Genomic DNA, 18,807 nt, shown 5'->3' with positions numbered 1-18,807 from the left:
TTCTAGCCTGGCTTCTTCCCTTGGCCCCCCCACCAGCCGGTGCCTTCCCAGATTGCATTGCATTTTGCTGGCAGCTGCTGGATTGGAGCTACTATAACTGCATGAATGTGAGCGTGCTCTGGTGGCTGGGTGCTGATAGCTGCTGCATGCTGGTACTTCTGGTGAGAGAGAGAGGAATGTGGACAAGTCCTTAGCAAACAATCCAAGGACTGAATGGGCCATGGACATGCACTCTTTTGCCCTTAGAGAGGCATCCTCAAAAGAAGAGTTGAGGAACATTTTATTATGTCCAACATCACTCTGGATCAGGGGTGCCAGTCTGCAGGTCTGACATTAAACACTGTTCATTGGCACACAACTCGCATGGTAAAAAGCTTGACTGACTGCAAATAAAACCCCTTTCTCCTCTATTAAGTTTACTGTAATAAGTGCATTAATTCCTAGCATAGAAAGTGCACTGGTCATTGGAAACCTTTAAATGATCCTTGAATCCCCATAGAAAAACAGTTCCTTTTAATGAGCAACTTGGACTTTATTCTATTAGGAGGTTCCAGTGATTTGAGTTTAACTTGGTGGTTTACGATGTTACCAGAAGCCCCTTGATGGAATTATGGCTTCTATGTTTTATGGCATCCCATTCTGTCATTCTCCATGTGCTTCAAAGGGCACGAGCAGCAGGGCTGTGCCTGCAATATGCTGCTTGCCAGCTAATAGAAGACATGTTCCTTTTCAGGCAGGGAGTAGCTACAAGCCCCTACCTCTCCCTCCTCAATCAAATCAGGATTCTCTGAAAGAAGGTGGGGGTAGTTTGGGTGGTTGCGTCTCAACAGAGCCATATAATCAATCTCTGGGCTAGATGAGTGAATAGTCAAGGGAGAAAGATCAACTGGGTTAGATGACAGTGCACAAAACCCCAAGCTCAGAGGGATGGGGTTCATTGCTGGATTCTTTATTGGGGAAAGGTTTGTTGAATCCATCTGAGATCCCATATTGCTTCTTATCCAACCTCTGAGAAAGTGCCTCTGTGAGGAACACCTTCCAGACCACAGCATCTAGGAATGCTGGGAATATGGGGAGTGCAGGAAGGGAGAAACAGAAGGTTGGACATGCACAGCGCCATCTCAATCTACAGGGTACTTTTCCAGCAAGCATCTTTCTTTATCCAGGCCAGGCATTGTGATTCAGACTGCAGTCTTCTGTCCTGATTAGGATTTACAGTGTGCCTGTTGCCCTGACAGGGTGTAAAGTAGTGGTATACTTCACACTATGTGGCAATTTTATCTCTAAGCCTGATCTTGTGATTAAGGCACTGGGCTGGGATTCAGGAGCCCTCAGTTCAGCTCCTGGCTCTGCCACATATTAGATGATGTGCCCAGGATCACCCAATCTGTCCCCCAGTTTATCCTCTCTGTAAACACCTCCTCTGTCTCTTACTCTACGTATGTGTTTGATATAGGAGGGTGCTGATCTTGGCTGATGTCTTTAGGCATTACTATAAGGGAAAGTTAATAAACAAAATGACCTGGATGGATGACAAGGGTTGGCATCATTTTCTCAGTGAGATGTCAAAACAAGGATTGAAACTCAATAGCACTTCCTTTAGAAGTAGAAGTTTTACACTTGGGGTTTGGGGAGTGTGTGTGTGAGAGGTGGCGGGGAGTGGGGTGGGGGCAGGGATGGGGACAGGACACTTCAGTTTGAGACGCAGTGCTCTGCTTGCTGGTGTGTTCCATTGCTATTTGTATTAGACACAGCAATCCTTTTAACCCAGACCCTTGTAATGCAGTTACTAGTTCTGTGATTGATGCATTTATGCACCATTTCATTTACTTTTTTTCTGATAAACTAGTTTACAGTGTATCCATGAGTCCAGTTCCCCAAAGCATGCTCAAATACCACCACAAACTGATCAGGTGCATGCCAGTGGATTTCTCCCGGAGGAAAGGACTTACCTGGCCTCTTTAGTTCTAGGAAAGTTAATGTGTTTCCATTCTGAGAAACAAGAAAGAGAGAAAAAAAAGCCTAGCCATGTAGTTTATCTTGAAGAGAAGAAGAATTGTAGAGTAACGGTCAGTGTAGAAAAGTCTGATTGGGCACTTCTCTTCACCTCCCTAATATAAGAACAAGGGAGCACTCAGTACAGTTGAACGGTTCCAAGGTTAAAACCAATGGAAGGGAATTGCATTTTCACCTGCATCCAACATTAGCAGTTAGCTGTGGAACTGGCTCCCACAAGATATCACCAAGGTCAAGAACCAAACAGGATTGTAAACCCCCCCCAAACAAACAAACAACAACAAACATTTATGAGCAACAAGGACATTCCTAGCTACAACAGGGAGTAGACTTGAACATGCATAGTTTAGGAAGGCTTTGTTCTCAGACTCATGTCTGTAGTGATCACTGGTTTCAGTAAACATAGCCATACATGAATGAGAACAATACACTTCAATTTGTGGAGCAGTACATATCTGGAGAACCTTGGTCTCTCTCTCACTAACTGACTCTTAACTGGCTGCTCCGTGAGGGACCATCTCCCATTTCCCAACTTTCTCAGTCTTCTCTTAGGTAGCATCTACAAATTATAACTTCTATCATTACAGTGTCCTAACCATGATTAGACCAACTCATGCTGCATGCTAACAGTGTCTCCTGCCATAAGAGAAGTGAGTCCTGACTTCAGGAAAATATACAATTACCATGTATTGAAACAGGTGGTTTTCCTGTCAAATTTTACCAAAATCTAGGGTATCTGCTAACAGTGTTAGTAGCAGGTCATGAATGTTGGATTCTTTCTATACCATTCCCCATGAAGCTAGCATCCTTGTAGAAAACCAACACAGGTCTCAGATACACATTATATGATATATTGGGAGCAAGAAAGGAAAAGGAAAACAGGGCAAAAAGGTGATTTGTGGCCTTCCCCAGGGGAAGGTTAATCCAGGAGGATGGAGCAAGTGCTGTCTCAGCACCTCTTCAAGCTCAGTGAGCTATGAACAGGCTAACCAATGTCACTGTGAAATTGAGAGGGCATCATTCTGTGCAGAAATCCCAGCTCAGGACATTATCTTTAGTGCTGATTGATCTGCTTTGTCCAGCAGGAGCCTGAATACAAAATTTGAGAACAAGCTGCAGCAAGAGAGTTTGTAGCATTGAAAAGGATGAATCAGATTCACTCAGATGGGGCTCTAGTTCACTCTCCCAAATCCTTCTCTAATCGTGCTTCGTTTGAACAGTGTCCTGAAAGTTCAGTCTGCTCTACCCAAAAAAGCCTCCCAATCTGTTTCAAAGCTGTATGATGTCATCACTAGTCTTATATTATTTGGTGATTCTCAGTTCATGGAATCAACCAATTACCTACATTCTTATATAAAACAAGGACCTTTTCCCCAAAAGAGACCGCTGCTGAAAATTGAAGTGTCCATTATAAGTGAGGAAATACAGCAACAGTAGCCTCTTCTGCTTAAGCTTTGCCCAGTAAAAATGACAGCAAATCTGAAAAAATCCACAGGCAGCAAAACAGTGAGCAGGTTTGGCTCTCTAGGTGCTACTATGAAGCTACTCACTACAAGGAAAGCTATTTTTTCCTTCATTATGCCTTTCAAAAACAAGATGAATGTCTTATTCCAGGATGTGCTTTATGCGAGAAAATACGGTGTGTGAATTCTGCTCTCTTTGGTTTTCAGACAGAAAGATTTCTAACTCTTGTGTGCACTGAAAACACAAACCCTAAGGAATCAAAGCCAGAAGGCAAACTAAAAGTGCCCAGCCAGTATTTATTTGTAATAACCTTGTGTGTTTTTAAGTCAGTCTCATGATTTCTGATTATTTGGAGAGGGAATGCTGACAGTAGGTTAAGTGGACAATTGAATGCCACCCCTTAGGTAGCTCACAGAACTGCTGAGACATGTATGTTTATGCCCTATTTCTTTCTGCAACGCAAACTCTCACTGCTCCTGGTTTGGTTGCAAGTCTTTGGGACTTTGATTGGTGAGCAGAGTGGAGTTGACAGAGGCTGGACAGTACCAATAAGAACAGGAGGCAATCAGACACAACTGCGATTTCTCAGGCTGTGGTCTTTGTCCTTCCAGGCACAGACAGATTCAGTGCGAGCTTGTGTTATTTTAGGCAGGCTGAAAACTGAGCACTCAGAACTGGATCCCAGCATTCTCCTTTTCGTTGTTGGCTAATTGCACTGCTGTATGTACTGATCTGGTTGAAGATGTTAATCACAACCCTCTCCTAAGATATTAGAATCTGGAGGACCCTCCACCCCAGTACAGCTGCATTTCATTGCAGAGAACTTTTAGACCCAAGCTACTGGAGTGACTCTTTGAGATGCATTTATACAGAAACCTTAAAGATATCAGTGTGGATCACCATGACTGACTAAAAATCTGTGCTAACGTGGAGCCCAAACACTTTCTCTTTACACAGTAAGGACAAACCACCTAGGTCTTTACTCGCAGCTAGGAGCCAGAAACTCCTAGTTCATTATTTTTAGACCCAGGAGGAAGATAATTCAAGGACACAATCAAACAGAGTTTCCATTTTGTTTGTCAAGTCTCCATCCTGTCCCCAGGCCTCGTTGTGTAACACATGACTCACACCTACCCCTCCTATGTAACCTGGTTCCTGAATGAATGGGAATGAATGAGGGTGCTTGAGAGACAACGGCAGTAGGTCTAAAAATAACTCCCTCTGAATGACCAAACCATCAACACCAATACCTGGACCAACGACCCAGCCCTTGGAACCACCCTCAGCATTCAAGCAACAAAAGACGAGGCAACCCACCATTGTGCCAGACTGTACATGCTCAGTAAGAACATCTGGAGCCCTCTGGGCAGGACTGACATTGCCTGGACAGGCCCTCCCATAGGAGATCAGAGGTAGTCTGCCCCATAAAAAGGGGTAGTGAAGACTGACTCTTTGGGATGCCCTCTCCATCTGAACCAGCACCATGCCACACCACCTATCCACCCAGAGGCCCTGCCAGCGACCCCCCTCTGGACAACACCTACTGGACAAGGACCCCTTTCCAGCCTGGATAGGTAGCTATCACCTTCTACACCCTCTTCAACCAAGGACTTGGACTCTGCTTCTCTTCCCCACCTGGACTCCAACTCTTCCATTGAGTCGCTTTCTCCTGCTGCCATTGTGAGTGCTTGTGTGTGTATGGGAACCAATAACTTCATGGGGCTGTGTAGCGTGTTGTCTGTTTAATAAACCTGTTATTTTGAAACCCCGAGTTGGGTTTTTGTCTGTTTGCTGTTTCCTCCTTGCCACCACTTATCTGCCCCCCACAATCTCTAAGCTGTCAGCCTGTTTCCAGCCCCAAGCTCCCAGGTTTCTGCCTCTCTCTCTCTCTGCTGTCTCCTCCTTGCCACTACTTATCTGCCCGCGCCCCCATATCTCACTGTCTGCCTCAGTTTCCAGCCCCAATCTACCTTAAGAAACCCCAAGCCTCAGTTCCTGAGCCAGCTTCTCTCTAGTTCACCGGTTCTAATCTCAGTTCTGGCAACTTTCCCTCCCTACACTTTAACTCTCTCTCTCTCCTTAACCTTCCCCCAGGTATCTCAGATACCCCAAGCGCACACACACACATACCGTGCCATCCAAGTTAGGAACTTACCTACATGTAGGTGGGTTGTATGCGTGTGAACTGGTGAGTGTGTGCGTATTTATGTAATTGTGTGTATGATATATGAATTAGTGATCTGTGTATGTATACTGAGTGTGCGGGTATGGACAATTGATTTTTGTCTAACTTTTGGGATGTATAGTGTATGTGCTTGAATTGGTGATAGGTATGCATGTGCCTAGGCTAGTTTGGATGTGTATGTGTCTGAGTTGGTAGTGTGTGTTTGTGCATCCAATTGATTTGTGTTTGTATATGTGCAATTGTGTCACACCCTCCTGTCTAACAGCGCAATACTGAGAGTTGGCCTGACCCCACAGGGCAAGAGCAGGATGCTGATTTTTGCTTCTTTCTTCTTAAGTTGTGAAGTTTTCATAAACATCTAATTATGATATCTTCTATGTTTCAGGGATATTGGTTGTAGCCGTGTTAGTTTACAGCAGGGGTCGGCAATGCTTTTGGACAGAGTGCCTAAAACACCCGCAAACTTGGCTTATAAGATGTTGGCGTGCTGGGGTGGATGGTAGGGAAACAGCAAAGGGCCTGATCCTTGTTGTGGCAGTGCAGCCCCAGCCCCTTCCCTGCCTTCCACCTCAAGGTGTGCGTGCCAAGCAAAATGCCTTTGCATGCCACATTCTGGCACTCGTGCCAGGGGTTGCCTACCCCTGGTCTAAAGGCTTAACAGCAAGATGCACATACCTACTGGAAGGCCTCCAGCTTCAAGACTCATGTGTCTGTGTCTGGAGGAGGAAGACAAAAGGAAAAGATTAAATCAGAAAATACAATAGATTCACATCTATGGCGACAATTTTCAGTTCACCTGTGGTTTTGGTGCCAGGTATACAGGAAGAAAAAAAAGGGTGGGGGTCGCATCAGCTAATCAGGAGGCAACCACTGCTATGCCTTTAAATGGGTTTAAGAACAATCCAAAGATATATTATTACTATTAGGTTAGGGGCAGACATTTAAAAAGCCTGAGCCTGAACTGATTCAATCTTTGCAGGTTAGTCTAACCTGGCTAAGCTGTTTGTAACTGCACAGGCATCTCAGACAGGTACAGCCTTCCCAACTTCCTCCTACTGAGATATTTAGGAGGCAGAGCTGGGAAGGCTGTACCTGTTTCAGGCCCTGATTCTAGCCTTAAAGGATGGCAGGGCTATGAATATATTGTGGCATCCTATAAAAGAGCTGATGAAAAAGTTTGGTGGGGAGGGAGAAGACGGGAAGCAGGGGAGAGAGAGCTAGTTCAGAAGGAGTGAGAAAGAGATGCTTATTATAGGTACAATCATCGTGGTGTGTGTGTGTGAGAAAGCTTCTTTATACGTGTCTCTGCGTGTGCTGGCATTAATGGCTGCTCTTATACTTCTTGTTTCAAGTGGAGAAAGACAGTTGTTTCATAAAAATGAGCTCTTTTCCTTAGCTTTAGCAGCTCCCTGATGAGTTTTAAAAATAGGCTACCTTGGAAACTAGCTCCGTCCAATAATAAATGTATCTAATAATCCAGCAGCAGCAGCAAACATATTTCAGGTTTTTCCCAGATCTTGTTGGAACCCTCACAGTGACAAAAAAAAAACAGGCTTTGCACTGTATTGTAAAAGTCAATAAATTAGGAGCATTTCAGACAGTCTCCAAGCAGAACTGCTCTCCCTGTCAGCTGCCCTCTCCCTGCTATAGCAGCAGGTGCACTAATAAATCACCCTTCTCCCAACAAACTCTGTTAGATTACCACATTCTTAGTGCAGCACTGACCTGTGAGAGGCCTGCTGGTTTGGATAGCCTGCAGTCAAAGAACAGCTCCCTTCAATGAGCAAAGGGTCCAGCCTCTTGGCACAACTGCCCCACATGTAAGTGCAAGATCAGCTATTTGATGAGAAGGGTTCGGGGGAAGGTGTGCAGGCTATAAGGGTTCTCTAAGAGAGAGAGTTTGCAGGAGAGTTCAGACTGAAGACATCTTTGGCTCAATTATGTTGAGAGTACTGTATCTGTCAGGGTTTGGAGCTTTGTGTCTTTGTTTAAAAGCACTACTGGTGAGCCAACAAGGGTTGTCTGCACCTGCCCCAGAGGAAAGGATTGGGGTCTCTGATTTTTCTCTGCATGTGTTCTTAATACAGTTCCAGCTGCCCCATTAGCTAGCACCTCCTCAGGCCTCAGAGGACTAGGCATCTTCCACCCATCAGAACGTCTCCTTTGCTTCTGGTTTTAAGCAGAATCTAAGTCACTGGCACTCAAACTGTGGCTCCTGAGTCACAAATGATTACTTAAATTTATCACTTGTGGCTCTTTGCAGAAAACACTATAGCCAAGGGGTTTTGTTTTGTTTTTCTCCCCAACATGCGCTGCGTCTCTTTCCAACAACTGTAGATAATGCATCATATGCATCATCTATATCAGAGGTTCTCAAACTGTGGTCTGCGGATCACCACTGGTCTGTGAGCTCCATTCAAGTGGTTCTTAGAAAGGCGACCCAAGACTAAAGCTGACAAGCATTACACCTGACTTCCCAGAACTTTGCTCAAAAAATCAGGCACATCCATTGCATTAGAAAGGTAAGACTATTGATATTAAAATATGAATTGTGTGCTTTGATTTGTAGAACAAACAAAAGTTTAAGTGGTCTGCCGAGACCCTCAGCAATTTTCAAATGGTCCATGAAAAAAAAGTTTGAGAAGTTTGATCTATATCTATCAGTTGTGGTGGAAATACTGTATTTCTCAATAGGGCACTTTAAGTTGGAGTGTGCTTGCAACAACTCACCAAGGGCTGCACATGTTGTAGCTCTTTGGTTGATGCTGCCTGCTCAGGCGGCCCATCAGCCAGTCAGAATGAGCACTGACTTAGGCTGCATTTCATCTATTCACAAGCCTTTAGTTTAGACTGCTTCATACTGGAATACAGAAACACAACCCCTTCTGCTATTGCAGAGTGCAACAAGACACATTTATGCCAGCATAAAGGTGGAACAGACAGACAACATCCCACTCTGCAGCAATGTAAGTTACCCTCCTGCAGGACACAGTTATCCAGGAGAAAGTCAGAAGTACCCATATGTAGGTCAGTAACACCAGGGTTACACCCTGGCACTAGTCAAGTTCACCCCAGGGCAACCCTTTGCCCGAAGTAAGAGGTAACCAGCTTTAGGAGTGATCATTGTTCCCTGCCACCTAGTGGCAAGGGATTGTAATAGAGCCTGTTGCACACAACAGTTACTGTCTATTTTTATTCTCTACCAAGATACTCAACTCAAGACCAAAAGGAAAATCAGAGAAAAATATGCAGAAGGTGACAAGTCACCTCTGACAGGGCTGGTGGGGAGAGGATGGGAAAGAATTTCATATCAGTTATCACCCACGGATACATCTTACTGCTTCTCGTCTAAACACTTTTTGAATTACAATTAACAGAGAGTGGCAGCTGAATTGGGAGACTTGTTCACAAACTGATGCTTTAAGAATAAATTGTAGCCACTTTGGCCCTTAGAGCAGATCTTCAAACCAGCCTCTTCTCCAGCCTGGTTTGTCAACTTGCTATCTGGTGGCAGCACGAGGCAGACATGTGTGCTGATTGCTGTGGAAAGTGCTTTCTTGGTAGGCAAAGACCCAGTTCTCTCTTACCTCTCTGTAACAGCCTCTGGGCCTGTGAGAGATCTGAGCACTCAAAAGCCATAGAAGCTGCAATCAATATAATCACCAGCCCACTACAAGGGGTGTTGCTCCACTCACAGACACGCACCTAGAGGACAGACTGATCATAGCAGCAACAGAGAAGAAAACTGCGAGCAACAACATCATCAGCCAGATCACTAGAACCACCACTCTGGCTGCTGTTGCCAAAGCAGAAACATTTGTCCCCAGTGACACAGGCTAAGAAACCGGCAGAAGGAATGGCTGCAATCAAACCAAGGCTGGATGAGAATGTGCTGCAGAGCTGGCATGGACTGGCAGTGAAAGTCATGGCTAACCAGCCAGCAGCTGCTCAGATGCTTGTGAGAAATGACCTGAGGGTTCCGGTCTACTTCCGAATGCTTGGTTGTCCTTGTCCCACTTACACAACAAGCAGAGAAGTTGCTGATGTCATGGGCCCAGAGACTGAAACGCTTGTCATCTTTGGCTCAGTGTCAGATGCCTGGGGCCAAGTGGTAGAAGTGGGAAACAGCTGCTATTCTTCAGAGGAAGTCAGAGCTGACCCACCAGGACTGCTGAGCCAGCCCCCATCCTTACTGCATTCACCTATGAGGCCCTTCAAGAATCCAAGACCTGAGTTTCAGAAGTGCTGTGTGCGCCCAAGTCCAGTGGCTGGCAGTAGAAGCAACGGGTGCTCAGTGCTTCTGCCAATAAATCTCCTTATTCCATGCCATCCACAGGGCCCCTGTTTCCAATCTACTTTCTGATTTGGAGACTAGATAGAAATGAGCTGTATTTCAAACATAAAAGAAAGGATCAGTTGTACATGTTGCTGATTACCTAAAAGTCTTTAATGACAAAAGGAGGGTTAAATGTACAGGAACAAGGAGACTCATGGATCAGCCTCCTGCAGACAAGTGTTACTAACCCCCAGGAGCAGCACACTTGCTAGCAGCTCCCTGTGACCACATCACAGTGGACTTCTTGGCTGGATCAGAGGTCAGGACCCCCTGCTGCAATGGAACGTGAGACAGGACAAAGACACTTTTCACAGATGAATAGCAGGGAGATTCTCTCTTCCTCTCCACAGAGGGAATTTGACATCTGGCCTTCCCCTGGGTGCTCTATATGCTTCACCATCCTTATTTACTGTTCTGGGGAAGGGAATAGTTAGGGCTTTACAACTGCTCTCAGCTGCTGCAGAAGATACTAACACCTCCCCCCACTCCTTGCCTAGAAAAACATCCAAGAGGTCCCTTCATTCCCCCTTTATAAGAGAACAAAGCCCCAGCTTTAAATTTTCTGATGCTCCAAACAGTTCTTATCCATGGGTGAATTTTAGCATAAACCCCACCAACACCTTTATTGTGTTATCTCCACCATTCATTCCTTCTTCCCCTACCCTTATGTTGACAGCCACTGATGTATGTACCATGTAAGGGGTTGGAAACTTTCTGCAGTTTTATACTGTGTACCTCAGCAGGGGGTGCTATGGAAGCTGTACTCTCCACAGCAAATATAAAAACCTTGCATGATGACAATTATTAACAGATGCAGTGTGAACCCTTTTAATCCCCTTTTGATTTTCCTAGGGTCAAACCGTACTATTCTGTTTCTTGTAAAACTGGGCAATTATCCCTTAAGTGCACGCTGGGGCTGTGCCAGGCTGCGAAATGCTGGAGCTGACCATTCCAAAGAAAGGTGGCAGCAGGGAGGGAAGTAGCTGCGTATGACCATTCCAAAGAAAGGTGGCAGCAGGGAGAGAAGTAGCTGTGTTTCCTGTTTGCAATAGCCAGCAATCAACCCCCTTCTTGCCCCACAGCAACATGCAGAGAAATGACTAGAGCTCTGCAAGAAGCAAAATGTCCGTCCAGTCAAAATTTTTGCCTTTCCAATAACGTACCTGTTCCACAGCGGACCAAAATCAGAAATGCAAAAGTTTCCATAGCAAACAGCCAAGAAGCAGGGAAAGTAGCCGAGTGGCCCAGGGACTCAGCTTCCCGGTTCCCTGGCTAGCTGACCAGCCAGGCTTTCTGTCAAGTAGATGGGGCAGCTGGGGATCCCAGTGAAATCAGCACCTAACAGGGATGGCAGCAGCTCATAGAACCAACTGGGGAAGGGGTGGGAGACGGGGCACAGCTTGGAACCTGGTGAACGGACTGTCCAGCCATTTGCTGTGGCTTATTTTTAACAGTTTGGCAAATTCAACACATTCCTATAAATTTGGATTCCATTGACCAGCATTTTCCAATGGAAACCCTTGGCAAAACAAAATGGAAACCCTTGGAAAAATGACTGCTCAGCTCTAGAAATAATGGAGTAAGGAGGGCAGCTGGTAAGAGCAGACATTAGGAAGATCCCACTGTTTCCATAGGGAGAAATGTTCCCTTGCCTACTTGTGGTCTGCAGAGGTCTCGTAGGCAAAAAGTTACTGTCAGGCACCTTTGGCTCCATTTTCCTCCTGCAGTGTGCACTTGTAGGCTGTTCTCCTGAGAGCTCAGCAGCCCAATGCTGTGCACCTTCTGCTGTTGGGCAGATTCTAGCAGGTGAAGAAGCAGCCATAGACAAAGCAGCTCAGACTGCAAACTACCTCTGCTTAAAAGGACCTGAAATCAGCAGGCTGATTAACTTTCCAATGCTGAGCAAGAATATGTGGTAAACTGCTGCCCTACATGAAATGCCTGAGCTAGGGCTCAGCCTGGGAGATTTAGGCCTTTTGTAGAGGATTAAGAGCTCTGATTCTGACTTGCTGAGGAGATGAGAACAAACCATCATCTCCTGGAATATGGGTATTCTGTCAGCTTCAGAACAAGGGTTAAGATAAATGGAAAGGTCTCCTGAAAACTTGAAAAGGCTTTTATGCTAATAGATGAAACCATGAAAAGCTTCACAAGGAGGTAGGAAGGAGGGGAGTCCCAATTGTTACATGAAAGATTCAGATAGTGTCTGTGGCAGGTTATGACTGGAGACTTAGCACACTGGTGACAGAATACCCAATGAAGGGAAAGGTCAGTAACAGGGGAAAGAGCAAAGAGATTTTTACTTCAACTGTTTAATCTGTTAAGTGAAGTTGGTGTGTAATTGTAGGGGTGATGGTCCAAGCAGCATGTGAGAAGCAAGGATGTTTTTGGTGATACCATATTGAACAACTGTATAGCATTTGTTTCAATAAAAGATCATCACACACAAGCACCCCCACCCACCTTTTGCTTCTTGTAACCTTAACAAGGCAGGTCTTCAGCTAATGTAACTCTATTGGCTTGCACCAATTTACAGTAAAGATTTGGCCCTATCTTTATTTTCTAATCACCAATTTAGGTTCTTTGACATTTCAGATAAAGGAAGCCTGAAGTTGACATCAATAAGAACAGGCCTGAATAACCTGACATAAAGCTTGTCCCCCTCTTACTTGTTCAACTCCCCCTCACACTCATTGTCAGACTGAAAACAGGAATTTCAGCTCCATCAGATGAAGCACTCACAATATATTTCTCGTCTGAGACCTCCCAGCAAGAGTAGTCCAGACTGAACTTAAGGTTTTAAATATTTTTGCAGTAAAAGGAAAAGCAAATGAGCTTCTCTTCTCTTCACTTCCAAACCTTTGTGGGTTTTACTATACCAATAAAAAGGTCTGAGCTCAATTAAAAAGCCCTTCGTAACTCCCTGTTTGTAAAGCAGCCACCCACAGACAAGATCCCACACAAGTGCTGGTACTTCAACATGTGGACAGCCATTAAATTAGTGGCAGACTACCAGAAGCTACATTTCACTATCCCACTCCCATATTATGGTTTTAAGTGATTGATTTACTCAAGAATAATGGAGCAGCATGGTAGGTATTTAGCCTAGATAATGAGGTCTGGATTCAGCAAGATATTTGAGCACACAAGCAGTCCCACTGACAAGCATTCACTGTTCCTGCCAGTCCTAAAACAATATAAAAGCTCCATCCGTTCCCTCAGACTAAACTGAAGGTACAGGAAATAGGTGGTTAACGAGGATTATTTATACCTCAGTATACTCACATTGTGATTATAATCACTGTGTTATAAATCACTGCATTGTGATTTATAACTTGTACATTATAAATGTGCAGTTATTAGTTCCCAGTCTTGAGAGCTCTTGGCTCTGGAAGACAGACTCCAAACCTGTTTCAGGGTCAATACGAGGAGACAGCACTTTCAGCTGCGATTTCATTTCCCTCCAATATGAAGCTTAGCATTTCAGAGCTGCGTCTCCTCATGCAAGCAGTTGTTTTCAAAGCAGTTTCTGTCAATTCCAAATGATTTCTAATCAGCAACGTTTGTGCAGGCAAGCGGAGTACAAGCAGAATTTTGGCTGGCAGACGAGACTTGCGTTAATAAAGCATCCTGTACTTCACACTCACCTAGTGCGCAGATTTCTCTGCAAAACTGACTTCATGCATAATTGATCTTATTTTGCAGCTTGATAAACACGTTGTCTGCTTTTTAAAATTTTCTCAGGATTCTCCACCACTCTGTGCTATGGGCTGCATCAAACTCCAAAAACTCCTGTCTTTGTACTAGTTACTGTAGTAATGAACACATTATAAAGTTAAAAAGCAAAAAAGCAATGTGGGTATTATCCCTAGTCAGGGATATTCTTGAACATAAAAAAGAAAATTAACATATTAAGTTAACTGCAAAAGAAATTGAGGCCAAAAAGTCACCGAATCCAAACTGTTTTTTAAACAAGCAATTGTGTGCTTAAATCGGAATGGCCCCTACCCCCATACACACCCCATCCCACTGGGGAAATACTCCAAAAATGATTGCACTAAACCATGTCTGAAACTGGTGAAAGCCAGAGCAAGGCTGTCCAATGAGCTGCCTGCCCAGGGTTAATCTGTGGACCCTAGGCTCCTACTTAGCCACTGCTATGGTCTCCTGGCTCCCTCCCCCCCCCGCCGTAATGGGTAGTGTTCTACAGCACAGCCCAGGGTGCCAGGAGACTCTGCAGCCCCTGAGACGCATGCTTGACATGGTGCAGTGGGTAAGCCTGGACAAGTTGCTGAGGGTGAAGAAAGAGTGCCCTGTCCTCGATGCAGCTGCGTGGGAGGTGAGGATCCTGCATAGCATATGGAAGGGGCAGTAGCCTATGGTGGTAGGGCCTGCAGGGCATGCAGCCCCCTGGGCAGCCCTGGCGTAGAGTTAGCTTCAGCTAAGTTTCCCTCTCCCCCAGGCATGAACTATGTTTTTTATATTAACGTGGTACTTGTACCTTAAATCCAGCCTAAATCACAACTTTCACTTAGTCACCTTCAAAGAATCAGTTTCAAACCACATTATAATTTTTCCCACTATGTCAGTAGCCTACTGTCACTAGAGCTCTGTTCAAGACATTAGCCTCACCAATGACAACCTTTTAACTTTAAAAACACCTCTAAGTACAGCTGAGCAGGGATTTTTTGCTAGAATGTGTATTAGAGAAAACCAAACTGTTCTTGAGAAAAAGATCAGTTGCAATTAATTTATTTTGGAAAAAAGGTTTCAGAAAACCCATTGAACTGGGATGCTTAGACGTTTTGCAACAGGAAGTAGAATCATCTGGAAGGAAACTACTTTTGTGCAAAGTTTCAATTAATTGCAAGTGAAAAGAAAGGATGCAGCAGTCAAAACAGGGTTTGAAAATTTGGGTGTTTTGACTGACTAGATCTGAAGTCTTTATTCAGATCTTCATTTTGGGATACAAAAATCTTGCAAAAGCTCAAAAAACATTCACAGGACAAAATATGTTTCCTCCCTAGCTGTATCTCAAACCTTCCACTTCTTAAAATGACAGCAGCTGTAACTAGCACCTAGTCTGAACCAGCAATGTAACTTACAAGCCCCAGAGTTCCCTGCAGCTCAGGCTGAGCCAGGGCAATTACTTTGGGTGGAGGGCCATTTACCGAGTTTTGGCAAACTGTCAAGGGCCGCATAGGTAGCCCTGTCCCTTGACAGGTGTCTGCCCCCTAGACCCTGACCTTTGCCACCAGAAGTCCCTCCCCTTATCCCCAGAATTACTCCTTTCAGCAAGGGGTTTTGCCATCTTGGAACCCAGAAAATACCAAATTATATTCTAAAAAGCAAACATCTACAGCATTAATTTGATTTCAAACAATACTTTTGTCATGGTTTACATGTGCTCGTGTAGTGTACATACAGGTGATTGCACAATAGCTTAAAATGAAGTCTTACTTCATTAGTATGTTGTGGGGGGATATATAGGTTTGATGTGGGCCAAGGGAGCATGTGGGGGGTGTATATGTGGGGTGTGGGTGGGTATGGGGTCTGTGGGAGGAAGGTGGCTGGGGTTTGTGTATGGCAGCGCAAGGGGGCACATGTGTATAGTGGGGTGTGCACGTGCAACTCACCCTATGAACACACACACACACACACACTCTCTCTCTCTCTCTCCCCCCGTCCCTGCATACGTGCACACACTCCGAGTCTGCGCGCGCGCACACACCCCTCCCCCCGTACCAGCACGGTCCCATGCTCCACAGTCCGGTGATGCAGCCAGGAGCAATGAGTTGCTGGAGCAGGACAAGGGCAGGAAAGCAGGGAACTGGCTGGGGCTGGGTGGGGCAGGGCTGAGTTGCTCAAGCCTGCAAACCTGCTGAGGGCTCCCTCTGGGTCCTACTGCCCTTGACTCCTGTCAGCTTTGACAGGCAGCTGGAAACAAATATTAATTTAGTAAGTTTTTTTTTTTTGTTTTGTTTTGTTTTTAAGGGCCCTGCGGGCTGGATAGAATGGGCTGGCAGGCCACATCTGGCTCCTGGGGCATATTTTGCCTGCCCCTGCTGCCTTTCCCCTTCCGATTTATAGACAGTTCCTGGTTTTTTTGTTGTAATATTTTGCTTGGGGAAGCTAATGATCTGGATCAAAGCAACTTAAAAAAAAAAAGCAGGAGCCAAAAACTACTAAACATGTTGTTAATTACCACAATCATGTTAGGATAGCAAAAGCCCAAAATGGTGGCTTTGAGTCAGAGGTTATTCAAGTTAATGTGAATGAGCCTTTACATTTGTTGTTTCTTTTCTCTCTCTCTTTATACAGTCCCTTCCTAAAATCAGTCTTACCTGTGAAGTCCAGTCCAGGAGGAGGTATCCATTTTGAGAAGACTCTCAGTGCCAGGGATATAAGCAACGGAAAGAACCAGAATGTTGAATGCTACAGACACACACAGTTTTGGTGCAACATCCAACTCAATTCTCCTCAGCCTGCTCTCACTGTGCATTTCTTTATTTGGTTTGAAGTACATGAGGCACAAACCTTGTCCCAGGTCACTATGGCTCCTCCCCACCCTTCTTCCCCCACACCTGACTCCACAGGCAATTTAATGGCTTTGTGAATTGCCAGATGAAATTCCTTACAACTGAGGCCATCTAAGGAAGGCGGAGTTGGAAGTGTCCACGGCCCAGTATCCTCCCTACCTTAAATCAAGTTGCTGGTTACAGTCAAATTATTTGTCACAACACAAGTGATGACCAGGATAGGACTGCCCTGGTACACATGTCCACACCTTCAGTTAAAAGGCCCAGCAACAGAAGTAAAGGGAAGAGATTTCTGTGTTTAATAAGGATGAGGGGAAGAGAGAACAAGTTCACTAGGCATCCCTCTCTCTGTGGTCTCTTGAGAGTGTACTGCCCCATTCCTCAGTCAGTTTGGGGTTGGGCTGCTCCACAGAACACATGGCAAGCTGATAATGATGCTTTCTGTCTGTCTGGGACAGGTGTGAGCCCTTAATCATCTTGCTGAAGTCTTTTCTGAGCTGTTGCATGATGCAAGACAAGAGGTACAACTAGTATCTTCATAGTAAGGCAAGATGGGCTTATCCTTCACCTGCAAGTATCTTGTGTCCAGTTTTATAACCTCTTCAAGAGGTCCAGGGTTCCCCCCTTCAATCCAATGCAGCTAGCTCTTCCATTAGCTCCTCTTTCTCTCTCTGCAGCTCCTGCACCCGCTGTTTGTTCTGCTCCAGTCTGTCCTCCAGCCACTGCAGGAGGGGGCCGCTTATGGCAGACATTTGACTGCAGAGATTCTTGGTGAACACTGGAAAAGACAAGACACATTCTATCTCATCACAAGACCAAGTTTCTGGCTAAAAAAAAAGGCTGGGTTGACTGTCCTCCTTGACCGACTCAAACAGGTCTGGGGGGCAGTCATTTACACACACAACTCAAATGGCAATTCATTCATATTGGCCATGATTGTCCCAGGGAAAAAAAAAAAGTGTTAATTTGGGTACTTCCCAGTGTTAACTTGGGTACAAATGAGACAGTAGGCTTGTATGTTTACAGGATTCCAGAATAAAGGGCTCTGTCCCAGGAAAAATTCAATATCTGCTTTTGGGTCCTGTCACCGGGCTGCAGAATTCCAAAGCTCAAGGATACTGTGTAGAACCTAGAGATTTCACACCAGCATTTCATATTGAGAACTCACAGGACCCCATAAGGAAAGGGTTAAACAGCAACAACTAGGCATATAAAGTAGAGATATTTTACACCAAACCTTGTATCACTGATCGTTCTTGAGGCAGACCAGAGACTGCCGTTAAACATCTACTTGTACTTGCTTCTGTGAATGCAATGGAGGTTTTATGCTAGTGTGACTGATGTGTTCAAGTGCCAGATCTAAGACAAAGCAGTGCTACAAGAACCTCTGCTGTACTAATGCTAGGTGAAATTCTAGTGCTTTTAATCAACAGGATGAAGGTCCATAAGGAATCTGAAAAAGGCCACTGGCTTATTCCACTTATATCTAGGTCACATAAGAACACTTTCTTCCAGAAATATTACTGTAATAATGCATTTCTCTACTCTGCCTCTATAACCTCCACTAGAAAACCTGATAAAGATTTAAGGGAGATAAATAGTTCTAAGCAAGATGAAGAACTGAATAAGAACTATACAGCAAGGTCAAACTAGAGCAGCTAAACTTGGGTGAAGTAACCTGTTCATATGCTAGCTCAATCCCAAGCATCTCAAAGCAGTTACATTATGATCCCTGGTGACTGTTACACACTGTACCCTACTGACTTCCACTGATGGAACTAAAACAATCATTACTCAGGGCCTTAATACCCTAGTATTTAGTCATGGACCTACATTCAGCATCTTTATTCCCTAAAGATGAATTCTGGGGCTGGTGACACGGAGTGCAGCCAGGGTCCCTGCCCTGCTGCTGCCTTCAGCCCGGAGCTTCTGTGGGGCCTCCACCCAGACAGGCCCCTTGGATGAGTTAGCAGTGCCCTGGCCCACTGTCTGTGGGGGTTGCTTGGTGGGACCTCTGGGGCCTGGGGGTTCCCTTGCCTGTCCCACATGTCTGGATTGAGGTCCTGGAGGGGCAGGTGAGGGAACTCCAGGAAGAGGTGAGCAGGCTGCAGGGGATCAGGGCAATTGAAGAAGAGATTGATGGCTACTTTCATTCTCTGCAGGACAACGTAAAGGAGCATTATATATCTACCCTAATCAAAATGGGATCAGAGGAGGTGAAAGTTGAGGTACTGTGGGTTAGGATACATGGAGGTCAGAGGGAAAGA

At 45.1% G+C, this 18,807-nt stretch overlaps 1 protein-coding gene across 2 annotated transcripts in view; it reads right to left on the bottom strand.

The window, feature by feature from the left end:
- Window positions 1-16,486: 16,486 nt before the first annotated feature.
- The window catches only part of BRCC3 (BRCA1/BRCA2-containing complex subunit 3), a 13,913-nt gene continuing 11,592 nt past the window's right edge, over window positions 16,487-18,807 (bottom strand). Inside the window, exon 8 of one of the 2 annotated variants that reach the window (XM_006025156.3) lies at window positions 16,487-17,318. In XM_006025156.3, coding sequence (XP_006025218.1) covers window positions 17,167-17,318 — 152 coding nt within the window. In that variant the 3' untranslated portion in view covers window positions 16,487-17,166. The remainder of the gene's footprint in view (window positions 17,319-18,807) is intronic. The other variant, XM_025205931.1, reaches the window with a different exon arrangement.

Source organism: Alligator sinensis, unplaced genomic scaffold, assembly GCF_000455745.1.
Source record: "Alligator sinensis unplaced genomic scaffold, ASM45574v1 scaffold619_1, whole genome shotgun sequence".
NCBI classification, from domain to species: Eukaryota; Metazoa; Chordata; order Crocodylia; family Alligatoridae; genus Alligator; species Alligator sinensis.
This window is presented reverse-complemented; position numbering and strand designations above follow the sequence as displayed.